Genomic DNA, 19,630 nt, shown 5'->3' with positions numbered 1-19,630 from the left:
CTCAGTCGAGCAGTGAATTTCAAACACAGATTCAACCACAATGACCAGGGGAGGTTTTCCAATGCCTCACAATTAAAGGCACCTATTGGTAGATGGGTAAAAAAAAAATCTGACATTGATGATCCCACAGAGCATAGTGAAGTTATTAATTACACTTTGGATTGTATATCGACACACCTTGTCACTACAAAGATACAGGCGTACTTCCTAACTCAGTTGTCTGAGAGGAAGGAAACCGCTCAGGGAATTCAGCATGAGGCCAGTTTTGACTTTAAATCAGTTTAATGGTTGTGATGGGAGAAAACTCTGGATGGATCAATGGATCAACAACATTGTAGTTATTCTACAATACTAACCTAACTGACAGAGTGAAAGAAGGAAGCTTGTACAGAATAAGGCATCCTGTTTGCAATAAGGCAAGAGTAGCACTCTTCATATTTTCAAGCAGGCTGGTGTCTGTATCATGTTATGGGTATCATGTTATGGGTATGCTGTATCATGTTACGGGTATGCTGTATCATGTTACAGGTATGCTGTATCATGTTACGGGTATGCTGTATCATGTTATGGGTATGCTGTATCATGTTACGGGTATGCTGTATCATGTTACAGGTATGCTGTATCATGTTACGGGTATGCTGTATCATGTTACGGGTATGCTGTATCATGTTACGGGTATGCTGTATCATGTTACGGTATGCTGTATCTGTGTCATGTTACGGGTATGCTGTATCATGTTACGGGTATGCTGTATCTGTGTCATGTTACGGGTATGCTGTATCATGTTACGGGTATGCTGTATCATGTTACGGGTATGCTGTATCTGTGTCATGTTACGGGTATGCTGTATCATGTTATGGGTATGCTTTTATCGGCGAGGACCACAGAGTTTTTCAAAATGAAGGGAATAGAGTTCAGCAGAGGCAAACACTTCCTAGAGGAAAACCTGGTTGTCTGCTTTCCAACAGACACTGTGAGACAATAACCTAAAACACAAGGCCAAATGTACACTGGAGTTGCTTACCAAGAAGGCAGTGAATGTTCCTGAGTGGCTTAGTTACAGTTTGACTTAAATTGGCTTGAAGATCTATGGCAAGACTGCTGTCTAGCAGTGATCAACAACCAACATGACAGAGCTTGAAGAATAAAAAAATAATAAAAACAATATTAAAATAACAATGGAACTTGTACAGCCAAGTCAAATGGTGGCAAATGTGTGGGAGAGGAACGGAGTGAGGAATCCATCATTGAGTGCAGGATGAAATGATTGATGCTTGTACGATGTATTAAGAAGTAATGGGCCCAATCGTATCACGCTATGAGACGCCAATAACACTCAAGGTTAGCCTGGCAGCAGAGTGTGTGTGTGTGTGTGTGTGTGTGTGTGTGTGTGTGTGTGTGTGTGTGTGTGTGTGTGTGTGTGTGTGTGTGTGTGTGTGTGTGTGTGTGTGTGTGTGTGTGTGTGTGTGTGTGTGTGTGTGTGTGTGTGTGATTTCAGCATTTTATTTTCTCTCAGTGCCTAATTTCATTGTGAGCTGGTTATGTCTTCAATTAAACAGCCTGTCCATGTGAATCACACATGGCTGAAAGGCACCACTTAGTGCTGTGTGTGTCCTTCTGCCTTGTGCTGAGTCCCACACATGCCCAGGTAACAGACAGAGCAGTGCTGGAATGTGTGTGGGTGTTGGAGCTGGGCCCGTCACGGCTCATTGGGCCCTGCTTTATATTCCGAAGGCACCGCAGCAGACACAGCTCACAATTACACTGCATCATTCCCTGTATGAGAAGGACTCCACTCAACAATGCTTGATTACTCCATCGCACAACTCAACTGAATGTTTTCTTATGTTCTGCATAGGTTGTGTTTTTATCATCATGGTTTTCAGTCGTGAGACTTGAATGTCTCATCATAATTGATTGACTGGTTGTTCTTACCAGCAGGTGGTAGCTCATTTAAATGCACAGGTGTTAGAACAGGTTGAATTGTGTTATTATCATGTGTTTAGAATGATTTGATTCTCTGTGTGTGTGCGTGTGTGTGTGTGTGTGAGTTGAGAGTAAAGCAGAAGGTGAGATGAGTAAAACCGTATTGTATTGACTAACCCTCTCCCGGTATCTCTCTAGGCCCTTCACAGTGGTGTCACTGTAGACCACATCCACCATCTCACTGCCATAGACAAGTGGTTCCTACACAAGCTACGACGCATCACAGAGCTGGAACAGCACCTGAGCCAGTTCAACAGGTAGGAACACACACACGCATGCATGGCGGCACACACACGCATGCACACACACGCAAACATACATATGCATCGTTGCAAGCACACACTCATGCATGCAAAGATACGCACACACATACACGCATGCATGCACGCACACACACACACACACGAATTTCACTGTTATGAAAAAAAAAATTGATGCATTTAACATTTCTACCACTAGGTGATGCTATGAGGGCACAGTTAAACTGAGACTGTTAGTCCAATGGGGATGTGTTCTTGATGCCTCTTAGCAGCTCACCCACTACTCTATCCCTCCTGCTGTAGAAATACACTCCTCCCTCTCAGCCAGTCCACCTCTCCTCCTCCAGTCTCTCAGTCCTCCTCTCCTCAAGTGTCTTAGCCCCTCTCTCCACCAATCGTCTTCTCTAGTCTGTCTCTCATTCCATCCACCCGCCTCTCTTCTATTCAAATTTGTATGACCCTCCTGCCATGGCCCTGCCCAGGTTGGAGGGATGCTGGAGAGGAGCAATGGAGGGCTAGAGGAGATTTTGGGCCCTGTGTGGGAGGAGAGCAGAGCATCAGGCATGTCAATCAACTTAGTCATATAACCCATGGCCTGGCTGTGGAAATAAAATCAACATAATAACAAAATCCCCATCAAAATCCATCAGTTTAAGCTAGAGATATCAGTTTCTTTGATGGGCTGCGTCTCAATCCACCGCATCTGCCGATATCGCCCTTCCGCATCTGCAGTGGAAGGTGGCAGAGCTAGAGCGGTGTTTGTCAGACCATAGACATTCCCGAAAATCGGTCTTCTCAACAAAACGTGTAAATCATCAGGTTTGTCTCAGGAACACAATGGTGTTCTCTGTTTTGCTTTATGGCCCCCGCAAACGTCACGGGACTCGTCTGAAGTCTGTACAGCCTCTTCTGCCAAGTTCTGTCTGTGGCGTACAAACAGTTTAGGCTACACACTAATATGACCCCTGTGTAGAAAGGTGAGTCTCTCACGAACATATACATGTCGGGTGTTTTGCTCTAGGACGCCCAGTTAATAAAATGAATGGAGGTGTGTATATGGAGATAGTTTAGTGCCAAAAATAAGGGGTTAAATACAGTGCATTTGGAAAGTATACAGACCCCTTCCCTTTTTCCACATTTTGTTACATTACAGCCTTATTCTAAAATGGATTAAATAAATGTTTTCCTTTATCAATCAACACACAATAACCCATAATGACAAAGCGAAAACAGGTTTTTGGAAATGTTTGCAAATATATTTCAAATAACATTTTAGTCATTTAGCAGACGCTCTTATCCAAAGCGACTTACAGTAGTGAATGCATACATGTCATACATTTATTTTTTCTTTTTTTGTACACCCCCCCGTGGGAATCGAACCCACAATCCTGGTGTTGCACACACCATGCTGGCGTTGCAAACACCATGCTCTACAATCTGAGCTCTACATTCAGTGTGTATATGTATTTAAGCTCAGATCTTGGTTTCTCTCCTCAGTGCAACATTACCCCAGACCCTGCTGCTGAAGGCTAAACAGGACGGCTTCTCAGACCGCCAGGTGGGCCAGGCCCTGGGCTCCAGTGAGGGGGAGGCCAGAGTGTTGAGGCTGGGTCAGAACATTAAACCCTGGGTGAAACAGGTGAGCAGCCTCCCCTGGGTCCTGGTCCATGGATGTGTCCCAAATGGGACCCTATTCACCACCCTACATAGTGTACTTCTTAAAGGTAGTCCACTGTATTGGGAATAGGGTACCATCTGGGACGCGTTGAGTATCTCCCACAGGAGTTGAAATGAACTTTCAGGCTAACAAACGTCCCTCACCACCACGTGATACCTCTCTGACAGCGCTCTCCTAGCGACACACCCTCAGACTTACCTTGGCCTATTAAACAAAAGCATTGTGCACAGAAATATCACATTGTCACGTGCTCATAGTATTCCAATGAGTAGGTTCTGTATTGTAGGAGACATCAGTTTTTATTTTCTGTTCAGATTGACACCCTTGCTGCAGAGTATCCTGCTGTGACCAACTACCTGTACTGCACCTACCATGGACAGGTGAGTCCTTATCCTGCTTAACTCATGTGAATTCATAATGTATTTGTCCAATGTCCAGTCATTTTTTTGGTGCCGTACGTTAGCTCCTGAATTGGAAAAATGTTTTAAGGCCAATCTGCAGTATAAACAACAACAAAGTGGACACCCCGCCACTTTTTTGGTAAACGGCTGAGGGATGTAAACACACTGCAATTCGTAATAGTATAAGCAATACCTTTATTTGAGAAGATATGAGTAAGTGGTCCTTAATGGTGTTTTCCCATGAATTGTGTTTGTCAAAGTTTAGTTAGACACTTTTTCAATCTTTCTAACCTGTGTCATTGTGTCCATTCAACAGGAGCATGACTTGGAGTTCAAGGACCAGGGTGTCATGGTGCTGGGATGTGGTCCCTATCACATTGGTGAGATGCATTATCATGGTGTTTTCAACATACTAATGACTGGTTTTGCTCTAGCCATATTTATATTTTGTCATTTTTTATTTAACCTTTTCTATGGTAGCAGATCTGTTTGCGATCCGCCAACTCCTCTGTCATGGGTGTTCGTTGTTGTAACTAACATGTATCAAACCAAAATAAATTAAATCAAATCAATATTTGAAAGTTGTAAGTTATAATAATACAATAATTACGTTTTTGTTATCCCTCCTGTCCACTAGGGAGCAGTGTGGAGTTTGACTGGTGTGCAGTGTCCAGTATCCGAGCCCTGCGTCAGATGGGCAGGCGGACAGTGGTGGTAAACCACAACCCTGAGACTGTCAGCACGGACTTTGACGAATGTGACCGCCTGTACTTTGAAGAGTTGACTCTGGAACGCATTCTGGACATCACACAGCAAGAGGTGAGAAGTCAACACACACACATGAACGTTCAGAGACACACAGACGCACAGATGTGCACACATACACGTATACGCACACACATTAGTGATGGGGGGAAAAATCAATAGTTACATAACGGGATGTTATTTTTGACAGTATATCGTATCGTTTTGACCATATCGCAATATTATTTTGGTGCTAGTTAGCTGTACCTGCACCAAAACAAACATTTTCTTTAACAGCTTGTTCTCCATCTTCTTTTTAAATAGGGAGCCAATTTTTTCAGCACTTTGATTTCCATTACTGTTAAAAACTAGTTTTCTCATTGCTCTGTCTTGTCCCTCTGCAGCAGACGTATAGAGCATGCCAGCTTGTAGTCCTAAAACCTGGAAATTAGTTACCTCTGGTTTGTTCAGCCCTTCCTATGGGGAGAATGAATGGGGAAAGAATAGGGTTTTGGGATAAATCAGGAATTAGGTTAACACAGGCTTTGGCAATCTTATAAGTTTAGTTCTATGAGATAAAATTAGTCAGATAATATGACCTTTATAAATTATGAAGCTTTTATGTGCTTTTTTTTATTATAGAAATGCTTAAAAATTCACGAAGAGTGACGTTAGCAGAACAAATCGGCCACATTGCGTGCGTGAGCATTGCTAAATAAATGTATACATACAGTACCAGTCAAAAGTTTGGACACACCTACTCATTCCAGGGTTTTTCTTTATTTATGCTATTTTCTACATTGTAGAATAATAGTGAAGACATCAAAACCATGAAATAACACATATGGAATCATGTAGTAACCAAAAAAGTGTATATTTGAGATTCTTCAAAGTAGCTACCCTTTGCCTGATGACAGCCTTGCACACTCTTGGCATTCTCTCAACCAGCTTCACCTGGAATGCTTTTCCAACAGTCTTGAAGGAGTTCCCACATATGCTGAGCATTGTTTGCTGCTTTTCCTCACTCTGCGGTCCAACTCATCCCAAACCATCTCAATTGGGTTGAGGTCGGGTGATTGTGGAGGCCAGGTCATCTGATGCAGCACTCCATCACTCTCCTTACACAGCCTGGACGTGTGTTGGGCTATTGTCCTGTTGGATGAGATCCACACACACTTTTTTCATCTTTCAATCACCCACATGGGTATATGCTCGTGAGTACATGGGAGAGGAGGGACTTGCAGCGCATCAAACGTCTTCTCAAAGTAACTTCTTAAAGTATTGCAATACTTTAAGAAGTGCTATCGCTTGCCTTTTTCTGCATTATTTCCAACTGTTAACGATGATGATGTAGTGGTGGTGAGTCGACTCCAAAATAATTGATTCCTCGACTCCTTGCACGTCGACTCCTGGTGTCCACTCCCATTTCTGAGTGTCAAAATTTGATTCCACTAGGAGAACACAAACACTTGCATCTTTCACAGCGAGCTAGCGAGGGACGGAAAGAGAGGGGACCGGCACAGTATAGGAAGGTTGGCTACCAGGCTCATTCTGTTCAGAACATCCAAGGGTATGACGCCATGTCATCTTGTAACTGTACATCAAACATAGTGATCATAAACATTGACACTGTATATGACATGAGTTTTATGAGATGGAAATGTGAAGTGCACATTTGGAGTCATGGATGTATGTCTGTAGCGGTGGTGGTTTTAGTTCGTAGCCCAACTGGATTGATGCCCAGAGGAGAACCCACTCAGAGCTTGCAGCCAAGTGTTAGCCTCCTGGCAGAGGCAACCAGGTTTCTGGCTAAAATGTCCTGGTACTTGGTAAAAAAATAAAAGAAAGAAAGAAGTTAATGATGCCACTGAACTTAACAAGGGCCCCAAGACAGCGACGAGACACCCTATAGGGAGGAGGTCAGAGACCTCGCAGAGTGGTGCCAGGACAGAAACCTCTCCCTCAACGTGATCAAGACAAAGGATCACTGCAGCCCCATTCATTGATGGGGCTGCAGTGGAGCAGGTTGAGAGCTACCAACAAACTAACACGGTCCAAGCACACCAAGACAGCCGTGAAGAGGGCACGACAAAACCTATTCCCCCATCGAGAGCATCCTGACTGGTTGCATTACTGCTTTGTATGGCCTCTGACCACAAGGCACTACAGAGGGTAGTGTAAACGGCCCAGTACATCATAAACGGCCCAGCCCTATAGGCCCTGTTCAAAAGTAGTGTACTAAATACTGCACTAAATATGGAATAGGGTGCCATTTGGGATGTACCGTTGACTTTTCCCTCCAGAGGAATGTACTCCAGTTAAAGGGGATATGAGATCAGCCTGGTGATTTAATTGGTTGTTAATTCAGGGAGATAACATTACCACCATCCCTGCTGTCCTTTCCTCTCTTGGATGAAGGTTTATTGAAATGTATGAAACCTTTTATCAGACAAATAATTGTTACAAAACATCTCAACAAGCACCCAGTAGCCTATTCACAACCACCTTATTTCACCTTATTATAAAAGTAGAACACATTTTAGTCTGTGATTCCAGAAACAGGAGAAAAATGGCAGATTTCATTTATAGATCTAAATAATGTTGTAACCTGACTAAAGTCCTACTTCTCTACCGTGAGTCTCCAGGGCTGTACAGGCAGCATCGTGTCTGTAGGGGGTCAGATCCCCAATAACCTGGCCATGCCTCTGCACCTGAACGGGGTGAAGATCCTAGGAACCAACCCCCAGCAGATCGACCGAGCCGAGGAGAGGTCAGTGTTCTCCACCATCCTGGATGAACTGGGGGTGGCCCAGGCCCCGTGGAAGGCCCTCAGCTCACTGGTGAGACATGCACACACACAACACAAACAACTGTCCCCTTAGTGTCCGAAGTGCAGAGACGTGTAGACAGACTGACTTGCTGAAATGTGTCTGACTCTCCATTCCCTTAGTGTTGCACTGCTCATGTCTCTCCTGGACCTACAGGGAGAGGAATGGAAAGGGGATAGGCTGTCTCGGCTTAGACAGGGCTATGTACTCTAGAAGGAAGAAAACAGGGTTAGCGAAGACATGCTGATATTAGAATGAAGGAAAGAGACAGAGTGAGAGGAAGAAAAACAGAGGACTAGACTTCCTCCTAGACACTTCCTACACATTCCATATTTGGTTTTTTTCTCTCACACCTTCTCTCTCCCTAATTATCTACTTACTTCTTTCTAGCACTCACTTGAATTTTAAGTGGTGAGTCGTTTTTAGACTTCGAGTCGACAGAGCCCAGTATCCCTAGGAACCAATCTGTTCATCCCACCAGGGACTGTTGTATTATGATGGAGAAAACAAAGAGCAGCGAGAGAGAGATTGTGACAGAAAGAGACTGAGTGAAATAAAGACAGAATGACAGAGGGCCAGGCAGACAGGCATTTGATGCTATAAGTATAAGTTGTAATTGGAACCAATGCTTTAACCCTCATCTCCTCTGATTCTGTTTGGTTCAGGAAGATGCCTTTACCTTTGCCAATAAAGTGGGCTACCCCTGTCTCCTGCGCCCCTCTTACGTACTCAGGTAAGCTACCCCTGTCTCCTGAGCCCCTCTTACGTACTCCAGTAAGCTACTCATGTCTCCTGTGCCCCTCTTACGCACTCCATTAAGCTACTCATGTCTCCTGAGCCCCTCTTATGTACTCCATTAAGCTACTCATGTCTCCTGAGCCCCACTTACGTACTCCATTAAGCTACTCATGTCTCCTGAGCCCCTCTTATGTACTCCGTTAAGCTACACCTGTCTCCTGAGCCCCTCTTACGTACTCCATTAAGCTACTCATGTCTCCTGAGCCCCTCTTACGTACTCCATTAAGCTACACCTGTCTCCTGAGCCCCTCTTACGTACTCCATTAAGCTACTCATGTCTCCTGAGCCCCTCTTACGTACTCCATTAAGCTACTCATGTCTCCTGAGCCCCTCTTACGTACTCCATTAAGCTACTCATGTCTCCTGAGCCCCTCTTATGTACTCCGTTAAGCTACACCTGTCTCCTGAGCCCCTCTTAGGTACTCCGTTAAGCTACTCATGTCTCCTGAGCCCCTCTTATGTACTCCGTTAAGCTACTCATGTCTCCTGAGCCCCTCTTACGTACTCCATTAAGCTACTCATGTCTCCTGAGCCCCTCTTACGTACTCCATTAAGCTACTCATGTCTCCTGAGCCCCTCTTATGTACTCCGTTAAGCTACACCTGTCTCCTGAGCCCCTCTTACGTACTCCATTAAGCTACACCTGTCTCCTGAGCCCCTCTTATGTACTCCGTTAAGCTACACCTGTCTCCTGAGCCCCTCTTACGTACTCCAGTAAGCTACTCATGTCTCCTGAGCCCCTCTTACGTACTCCATTAAGCTACTCATGTCTCCTGAGCCCCTCTTACGTACTCCAGTAAGCTACTCATGTCTCCTGAGCTCCTCTTACGTACTCCATTAAGCTACTCATGTCTCCTGAGCCCCTCTTACGTACTCCGTTAAGCTACACCTGTCTCCTGAGCCCCTCTTACGTACTCCATTAAGCTACACCTGTCTCCTGTGCCCCTCTTACGTACTCCGTTAAGCTACACCTGTCTCCTGAGCCCCTCTTACGTACTCCATTAAGCTACACCTGTCTCCTGAGCCCCTCTTACGTACTCCGTTAAGCTACCCCTGTCTCCTGAGCCCCTCTTACGTACTCCATTAAGCTACACCTGTCTCCTGAGTCCCTCTTATGTACTCAGCTAACTGTTGGGGAGGGGACAGCACTCTCATAACCATAGGTTGGAGTCAACTTCATTTCAAATCAGTAATTGGAATTTCAGTTTACTTCCTGTATGAACTGAATTGAAATGGAATGGACTAATCTTTCCTTGTTTATGTTGGCCAGTCCTCTACAGTATATCCACAGTAATGTGATGTATTTTCTAATATGATAACTTGTTTGTACAGCCACACCATATGTCCAACTAGAAAACACATTTTTGAGTAATTGAATGAATCTCAGAAGAATAAATAAATACGACCGTCAGCGTGAAGAAACACAAAATGAAATATGGAAGGGAGGGTATAACAAACAGCGAGAGACTGATTAGCTAAAGCGGAGGCTCAATTTAGCCTTTAATATTTTGTCACGGCTACCACTGTGATGCTACTCAATTACCAGAATGAAAAGATGGCCTACATCCTGAGAAGAACACAACACAACTTATTACAGTGTGTGTTAATGCGGGGCTGGTATTGGGGAGGTCTGGATTGCTAATTTGCACATAATCAAGCAACAGCGTGGTTTTGAAAGTGTATTGAAAGCATATTGTGTGGCTAATTTTGGTACTCGAGTCAACACAGCTCACACACACAAACAACCCCCCCCCACACACACACACACAGCTCGCATGCTCAGGAGAAGAGCAGCGTCAGACAGGTGGGTTAGGCTGTTAGGCTGCTGCTTCTTGTTTTAGTTTGCAAACAGTCATCCATGATGGGGTGATTAGGAATCTCAGGTCCCCAAGGGTTGTCTATGGTCTTGTAGGAACTGGAGGCACCACCCTGTTAACTGTATTACCTTATTGGTTTGTGTACATGGAGAATGAACCTCTCCCCTCAACTCCCTTCCTCCTCCCTTTCTCCTCTCTTGCCTGACTGCCTGGCTGTCCATCTGTCTGTCTTTCTCTATTATTATGTCATTGCGCATAGTGTGTTTGGGCCTACCTCTCATCATACCATTACTAATTGTGATTAGCTTGGAAGATGATTGATCTCTAAATGCATTTCAGCCACTCACACTAGATATCCATTGTTTGAGTATGTTGTAATTCAAAGAATGAAATCACTGAGCCAATGATTGTGATATGCCCATTTAGCCAATGGTTTTGTCCAAAGCGATTACAGTCATGCGTGCATGCATTTTCATATGGGTGGTGGTCCCAGCGGTAATCAAACCAACAATCCTGGCTCTGCAACCAACTGAGTCACAGAGGAATATTTTCTCCTTGAACCCCGTATAATGTCCATGGCTTTTTAAAGACAGGTGTGGTGGCTGGCTGTTTGGCCATATGTGTGCCTTGCAGCAGTCAGGCGAAAGGAGGTAGGAGTTGTGACTGAGCCTGACCCTCCCCTGTCCCTCTAGTCTATGCCTGTGTGCCAAATAGCACCATATTCCATTTATAGTGCATTACTTTTGACTAGGGCCTATAGTGAAACCCATAGGGCTCTGTTTAAAAGTAGTGCACTATGTTGGGAGTAGGGTGCCATTTGGGACAGAGACTATCCACTCTCCCTCTGGCTGCGTTCAGGAGCATGTGGATGCCCAACTAGCCGGCCAAAAGAAGAAGGGAGAAAAACATAAATACCCTGAATACATATTTTTTAATGACTCAGCTCAGAAAGCAAACTCATTCTGTAGAGCCTGGAGTGTTTGCTGACCTAAATCTCTTTTTATTTTTCTCTACTTTTTTGTTTTGCTGTTTAAAACCTTTCTTCATCTTGATTATAATGATGCAACTGGGAGATATCAACATTTGAGCTAAAAAAACGTATTATTTTTCTAATTATTTTCCTCTCTCTCTCTTCCTCTTCAGTGGCTCAGCAATGAACGTGGCATATGGTGAAGAAGAGATGAGGGGCTTCTTGGATGAGGCTACTCAGGTGTCTCAGGTGATCCAGGGAACTTTATTATCTGTGTCCTGACTTGAACCCTATTCTCTGTAGGGTGCATTACTTGAAGTAATCAGTTGAAAACCTCTTCCTACTCAACATACACAATCCTTTCAACACATGCACACTCAGACTCACCCACCCTGTGAGTTACAAATACAATTTCTTCATTATGCACACGCACATATAACCCCCTCTCTTATAAAAAGGATTACATGGAGAAATGAAGTGTATTTGTTCTCCCTAGCCAACCACATATAAAACTCTATCTTTGTGTCCCAAATGGCAACCTATACTTTTAAACAGAGCCCATTGGGCCTTGGTCAAAAGTAGTGCACTACATAGGGACTAGTTTGCAATTTGGGATGCAACCTTTGTCTAATGTCTACTCACCAACTGCACACACACACACACACACACACACACACACACACACACACACACACACACACACACACACACACACACACACACACACACAGTTCAATCAGCTCGTGCCCCTCACTGGCACCTTCTCAGTATGGATGAGTGTAGTATGTTGCCTGTGGGGCAGAGCTGATTTTGTTGTTTACCTGTCTCTCTGCCCACACATACAAACACACTCCCTCTGGGTGCTGGTGGTCCACCTGGCCCCTCAACATGCCCTTGCCTGGGGCTGACAGAGCAGCCGGCCTCCCTGTCATGCTGCTCACACTACACCAGTCCTGGTCATATGCACACACAAACACACACATACACCTCCCGTTGCTTACTGTCAGCTAAGCAGCACTTCTCTAGCCAGGAGGAGGAGAAACGGCCCTCTGGCCTGTGACCTGAATAGACATGGCCTGCCTGGCTTTTGACAGAACACAGCTTCACACGCCTGTCTCTTAGGGGCAGCACACACATACCACTCACCACGCCAAGAGGAGCTCTACCACAGGAGGATGGTGGCACCTTAATTGGGGAGGACAGGCTCGTGATAATGGCTGGAGTGGAATAGTATCAAATAGATCAAACGTATGGTTTCCATGTGTTTGATGCCATTCCATTAACTCCGTTTCAGCCATTATTATGATCCGTCCTGTCCTCAGCAGACTACAGAGCTCTGCTCATGGCTTTGTGACTCACTGTGCCCACCCGGCTAGCTGTACAAATCACATGTGTAACTGGTATGATAGTATGTATCAGGAATCTGGGGAGTTGAGCTGGGTTGCTGTAGAATCCCAATATAAACTGGATACAGCCCCCTACTCCAACATAGTGCAGCAGAGCACACTTCAATTGTGCATCTAAAATGGAATCCTATTCCCTATATAGTGCACTACTTTTGATGAGAGCCCTATGGACCCAGATTGAAAGTAGAGCACTATATAGGGAATAGGTGCCATTTGAGAGTTAGATATCCAATGTTATTTTTCCTACAGGAGCATCCAGTGGTCATCACCAAGTTCATCCGTGGAGCCAGAGAGGTGGAGGTGGATGCAGTGGCCAAGATGGGAAAGGTAAGCCAGTTTGATATGCTTTCAGTGCCTTGCAGTACAGTGAGTGCATGTGCATGTTTTCAGTATGTGTATGTGATTCCTGCTGGAATTGAACCCATTACCTTTTTTGAACCCATATTATCAACTGCGCCATACAGGACCTAGATGTGTGATCTCTCTGCCTCACGTGATGGAGCAGGTGGAACACGTGGGGGGCTTTTATAGGAGCTCTCCTCATCCCCCTCTCTTCCCTCCTCTCCTCTCTTATTTCCTGAATGAAGGGCAAGGTGAATGATTTGCTTCAGCAAGCAAAACACTCACAGGCTATATTACTTAGCATCACATTTAGACTGTAATGAATTGAATCAGTTCTACATCAACATAGTATGTCCTAATCCTAGTACTAAAGCAGTTTTGTACTTTTACCTTCACATTTGTCTCATTATATCTTCTTACATTCATGACTCAATCTTTAGTATGTGGATGTGACCTCTGGGGGAATTTAACCCCACGACCTTGCATTTGCTAGCTCCACGTTCTTACCAACTGAGCCACACTGGAGCATTACTCCACTCTGCTTTAATGTAGCATTTTATTCATCCATTATATTACCTCAGTCTGATAAGGCCAAGTTCCAAATGGCACCCTATTCCCTACATAGTGCACTACTAAGGCACTCATCAAAAGTAGGGCACTATTAGCAATTTAGGATACAACCTAAGTAGAGAATAGATCATTTCTCCCATCCTATCAGCAGGGAAACATATTACAGCTGCTTTGAAAGGAACAGAGAATTGGCAGATACATATCAGACAGACAGTGGAAATGGAATATATTAAATTGAAAGATGGGTGGGGGAAAACAAATTTCAAAAATCCTGGGGTGTTTTGTAGGTTGTGTAAAGAGTACTGAGTCAATTAACCCCTTTTTATTATCACATTTTGAGACCAGTTCTTAAAAGAAACTGCTTAATAATGTTCTCCATTGACCTTTGATCCAATAAAGCCTTAGATTTGACCACTCTCTCACTCACATACTGTACGAGGGAAGATAGACCAACACGAACATTGACATGAACACCTGCTGGGTGCTGACGAACGGTGGTGATCAAATGTGTACAATGGCGCCGGAAGAAATGGCAGCTGTTTTACGGGTGCCTAACTGATTGTGCTATTATGTTTGTTTTTTCCACTGTTTTTGTAACTTATTTTGTACATAATGTTTCTGCAACTGTATCTTACGGCAAAAAATAGCTTCTGGATATCAGGACAGCGATCACTCACCTCGGAATAGACGAAGATGCACAGGATGTAACTTCAGACACCCGACATGGCCGAAATCCCAGTCATTGGCAAGAGAAAGAGACGCAGGTATAGAGGACACAGGGCGGGGTGCCTCGTAAGGATCCGCCGACGGTGAGTGGGAAATCTGCCCTTACCATCAATATTACTTGCCAACGTACAATCATTAGACAATAAATTAGACGAGGTACAATCACGAATATCCTACCAACGGGACATCAAAAACCATAATATCTTATGTTTCACCAAATCCTAGCTGAATGACGACATGGAAAACATTCAGCTAGCAGGATATACGCTGCACCGACTAGACAGACCAACACACTCCGGTAAGACGGAGTGTACATTTGTAAACAACAGCTGGTGCACGAAATCTAAGGAAATCTCTAGATTTTGCTCGCCTGAAGTCGAGTATCTCATGATAAGCTGTAGACCACAGCCAAGATAGTTTTTATCTATTATTTTCGTGGCTGTTTATTTACCACCACAGACGGACGCTGGTGCTAAGACCGCACTGAGTCAGCTGTATAAGGAAATAAGCAAACAGGAAACCACTCACCCAGAGGCGGCGCTCCTAGTGGCCAGGGACTTTAATGCCCTCCTTTACTCCCTGTTCACCCATGACTGCATGGCCAGGCACGGCTCCAACACCATCCTTAAGTTTGCAGATGACACAACAGTGGTAGACCTGATCAACGACGAGACAGCCTATAGGGAGGAGGTCAGAGACCTGGCCGGGTGGTGCCAGAATAACAACCTATCCCTCAACGTAATCAAGACAAAGGAGATGATTGTGGACTACATGAAAAGGAGGACCGAGCATGCCCCCATTCTCATCGACAGGGCTGTAGTGGAGCAGGTTGAGAGCTTCAATTTCCTTGGTGTCCACATCACCAACAAACTATCATGGTCCAAACACACCAAGACAGTTGTGAAGAGGGCACAACAAAACCTATTCCCCCTCAGGAGACTGAAAAGATTTGGCATGGATCCTCAGATCCTCAAAAGGTTCTACAGCTGCAACATGGAGAGCATCCTGACTGGTTGCATCACTGCCTGGTACGGCAACTGCTCGGCCTCCGACCGCTAAGCAGTACAGAGGGTAGTGCGTACGGCCCAGTACATCACTGGGGCTAAGCTGTCTGCCGTCCAGGACCTTTACATCAGACGGTGTCAGAGGAAATCTTAAAAATTGTCAAAGACACCAGCCGCCCCAGTCATAGACTGTTCTCTCTGCTACAACATGGAAAGCGGTACCGGATTGCCAAGTGTAGGACCAAAAGTCTTCTCAACAGCTTTTACCCACAAGCCATAAGACTCCTGAACAACTAATCAAATGGCTACCCGGTGTCACGTCCTGACCAATATTTAGGTATTATTTGTATTATATTTTGGTCAGGACGTGGCAGAGGTGTATTTGTTTTGTATTTTGGGGTTTTGTGTGTGGTGTAGTGGGGTGTTAGTTGTTGGTATAGGTTCTAGGTTTGTTTTTCTATGTATAGTTAATTGGGGTTGGACTCCCAATTAAAGGCAGGTGTGTTGAGCTGCCTTTGATTGGGAGTCCTATATAATAGGGTGTGTTTGTCTTTGTGTTTTGTGGGTAGTTGTATTTTGCACTGCGTTATTTATGCCTGTGGAACTGTCACTAGTCTTATTTTGTTTTCTTGTTTTTCCTCCGTGTTCACATTCGTTTAATAAATTAAGATGATGAGCACTAACTCCTCTGCGTATTGGTCCACGTTCTCAGACGATGATTTCGCTATATCGTCTAGCGACGAAGAAAGCTGTGACACCCGGACTATTTGCATTGTGTCCCGCCACTTCCCACCCTCGCACACGACACCGTACACGCTGTCTGCCATCTGCCCGGAACAGTTTGAAACCTTGGCTTAATCCGTGAAGAGCCCATTTCTCCAGCGTGCCAGTGGCCAATGAATATGAGCATTTGCCCTTTGATGCCGGTTACGACGCCAAACTGCAGTCAGGTCAAGACCCTGGTGAGGACGACGACCACACAGATGAGCTTCCCTGAGACGGTTTCTGACAGTTTGTGCAGAAATTTTTGTGCAAACCCACAGGTTTTATCAGCTGTCTGGGTGACTGGTCTCAGACGATCCCGCAGGTGTATAAGCCAGATGTGGAGGTCCTGGGCTGGTGTGGTTACACGTGGTTTGCGGTTGTGAGGCTGGTTCGACGAACTGCCAAATTCTCTAAAATGACGTTGGAGGCAGCTTATGGTAAAGAAATTAAGATAAAATTCTCTGGCAACAGCTCTGGTGGACATTCCTCCAGTCAGCATGCCAATTGCATGCTTGCTCAACTTGAGACATCTGTGGCATTGGGTTGTGACAAAACTTTAAATTTTAGAGTGGCCTTTTATTGTTTACAGCACAGTAATGATCATGCTGTTTAATCAGCTGCTTGATATGCCACACCTGTCGGGTGGATGGATTATCTTGGAAAAGGAGAAATGCTTACTGAGAGGGATGTAAATTAATTTCAGCACAACATTTCTGAGAAATACGCTTTTTTTTGCAAATGGAACATTTCTGCAATCTTTTATTTCAGCTCCTAAAACATGGAACCAACACTACATGTTGATTTTATATTTTTGTTCTGTAAAGAAAATAATTAAACTAAATAATGAGGATTTCTATCAGCCTAATCGAGGTGTAGAGTACATGTCACATTCCAATGTTCATTCCAGTGGCATAATGCCAGGAGCCGCTTGTGGATTTGACAGCTCTAAAGCAGTTCCACCTCCGACATTGCGAAAACAGCCGCTTAAGAGGCCTTATTAGAAATGTCAAAGCTAGGGATTGGTTAAGAAGTTAACATGGTGCCATGGAGATGGGTATGAGTATATAAGCCTTAGTTCAACCTGAATAGCTCATCATTATTCCCTTAGTTTCATGTGTCTCCATTGGATCTGCCATTGTAATATTTTAATGTTGTAACATGATTAAGAAAAAAAGCCACACATGGATGGATCCGATGCAATACATTTAATAAATATCGAAGTTTTGACCGCTAAGCTGCACTTATATATGATTGAGACCCTGTATGGACATGTTTAGATTTCTGATTATAGCTTAAATCCTAACAACTATCAAGGAAAGAGTAGTCAGTCATATGTTCTATAGACATGGTAATCTTCTTTTCCTCTCCCTTTTTTCCCTCTTTTGTATATCTCCCTCTTTGTTTCAGTCTCTCTCTTTTAGACAAAAACTAGCATACAGATGAGTCCATCAAACAACATTACTTGCATAATTTCTGATCCCACTTTTTTTACTCTACCACCCCCTCCTCTGGTTGGAGGACCTGGTGTAAAACATAAACATTCAATATAGATTACCAGTCAAAAGTTTGGAAAAACCTGCTCATTCAAGGGTTTTTCTTTACTTTTACTATTCTCTACATTGTAGAATAATAGTGAAGACATCAAAACTATGAAATAACATATATGGAATCATGTAGTAAACAAAAAAGTGTATATTTGAGATTCTTCAAAGTAGCCACCCTTTGCCTTGATGACAGCTTTGCACACTCTTCACATTCTCTCAACCAGCTTCTTGAGGAATGCTTTTCCAACAGTCTTGATGGAGTTCCCACATACAGTTGAAGTCGGAAGTTTACATACACTTAGGTTGGAGTCATTAAAACTAATTTTTCAACCACTCCACAAATTTCTTGTTAACAAACTATAGTTTTTGCAAGTCAGTTTGGACATCTACTTTGTGCATGATACAAGTAATTTTTCCAACAATTGTTTACAGATTATTTCACTTATAATTCACTGTATCACAATTCCAGTGGGTCAAAAGTTTACATACACTAAGTTGACTGTGCCTTTAAACAGCTTGGAAAATTCCAGAAAATGATGTCATGGCTTTAGAAGCTTCTGATAGGCTAATTGACATCATTTGAGTCAATTGGATGTGTACCTGTGGATCTTTTTCAAGGTCTACCTTCAAACTCAGTGCCTCTTTGCTTGACATCATGGGAAAATCAAAAGAAATCAGCCAAGACCTCAGAAAAATAAATTGTAGACCTCCACAAGTCTGGTTCATCCTTGGGAGCAATATCCAAATGCCTGAAGGTACCACATTCATCTGTACAAACAATAGTACGCAAGTATAAACACCATGGGACCACGCAGCCGTCATACCGCTCAGGAAGGAGATGCGTTCTGTCTCCTAGAGATGAACATACTTTGGTGCGAAAAGTGCAAATCAATCCCAGAACAACAGCAAAGGACCTTGTGAAGATGCTGGAGGAAACAGGTACAACATTTTCCATACGTACAAAAGATTTTGCGCACTGTCAGTGAGCATTTCTCCTTTTTTTTGCTGGTTACAATAAAAGGCCGCTCTAAAATGTGCAGTTTTGTCACACACCACAATGCCACAGATGTCTCAAGTTTTCAGGGAGCGTGCAATTGGCATGCTGACTGCAGGAATGTCCACCAGAGCTGTTGCCAGAGAATTGAATGTTAATTTCTCTACCATAAGCCGTTTCCAACTTAGCTTTAGAGAATTTGTCAGTACGTCAAACCGACCTCACAACTGCAGACCACATGTAACCACGCCAGCCCAGGACTTCCACATCCAGCTTCTTCACTTCTTCATCTGCGAGCTTGTCGTTCTCACCAGGGTTTTGACCTGACTACAGTTTGGCGTCGTAACCTACTGCAGTGGGCAAATGCTCACCTTCAATGGCCACTGGCAGGCAGGAGAATTGTGCTCTTCACAGATGAATCACAGTTTCAACTGTACTGAGCAGATGGCAGACAGCGTGTAAGGAGACGTTTGGGCGAGCGGTTTGCTGATGTCAACATTGTGAACAGAGTGCCCCATGGTGGGGTTATGGTATGGGTGGGTAGGCATAAGCTATGAACAACGAACACAATGGCATTTTATCGATGGCAATTTGAATGCACAGAGATACTGTGACGAGATCCTGAGGCCCACTTTCGTGCCATTCATCCGCCGGCATCATTCATGTTTCAGTACGGCCCCATGTCGCAAGGATCTGTATACAATTCCTGGAAGCTGAAAATGTCCCTGTTCTTCCATGGCCTGCATACTGTTTGGGATGCTTTGGTTCGACGTGTACGACAGCGTGTTCAAGTTCCC

General features: G+C 44.1%; 1 protein-coding gene across 1 annotated transcript in view; it reads left to right on the top strand.

Annotated features, from left to right (window-relative positions):
* Positions 1–19,630, top strand: part of cps1 (carbamoyl-phosphate synthase 1, mitochondrial) — a 106,004-nt gene that overhangs the window by 46,443 nt on the left and 39,931 nt on the right. The window contains exons 21-29 of the mRNA XM_029711600.1: positions 2,125–2,243; positions 3,744–3,885; positions 4,239–4,304; positions 4,642–4,705; positions 4,963–5,144; positions 7,715–7,909; positions 8,563–8,630; positions 11,656–11,731; positions 13,138–13,215. Coding sequence (XP_029567460.1) covers positions 2,125–2,243; positions 3,744–3,885; positions 4,239–4,304; positions 4,642–4,705; positions 4,963–5,144; positions 7,715–7,909; positions 8,563–8,630; positions 11,656–11,731; positions 13,138–13,215 — 990 coding nt within the window. The remainder of the gene's footprint in view (positions 1–2,124; positions 2,244–3,743; positions 3,886–4,238; positions 4,305–4,641; positions 4,706–4,962; positions 5,145–7,714; positions 7,910–8,562; positions 8,631–11,655; positions 11,732–13,137; positions 13,216–19,630) is intronic.

Source organism: Salmo trutta, chromosome 24 (assembly GCF_901001165.1).
Source record: "Salmo trutta chromosome 24, fSalTru1.1, whole genome shotgun sequence".
Classification (NCBI taxonomy): domain Eukaryota; kingdom Metazoa; phylum Chordata; class Actinopteri; order Salmoniformes; family Salmonidae; genus Salmo; species Salmo trutta.
The sequence above is the reverse complement of the archived record's forward strand: the minus strand, read 5'-3'. Positions and strand labels throughout refer to the sequence as shown.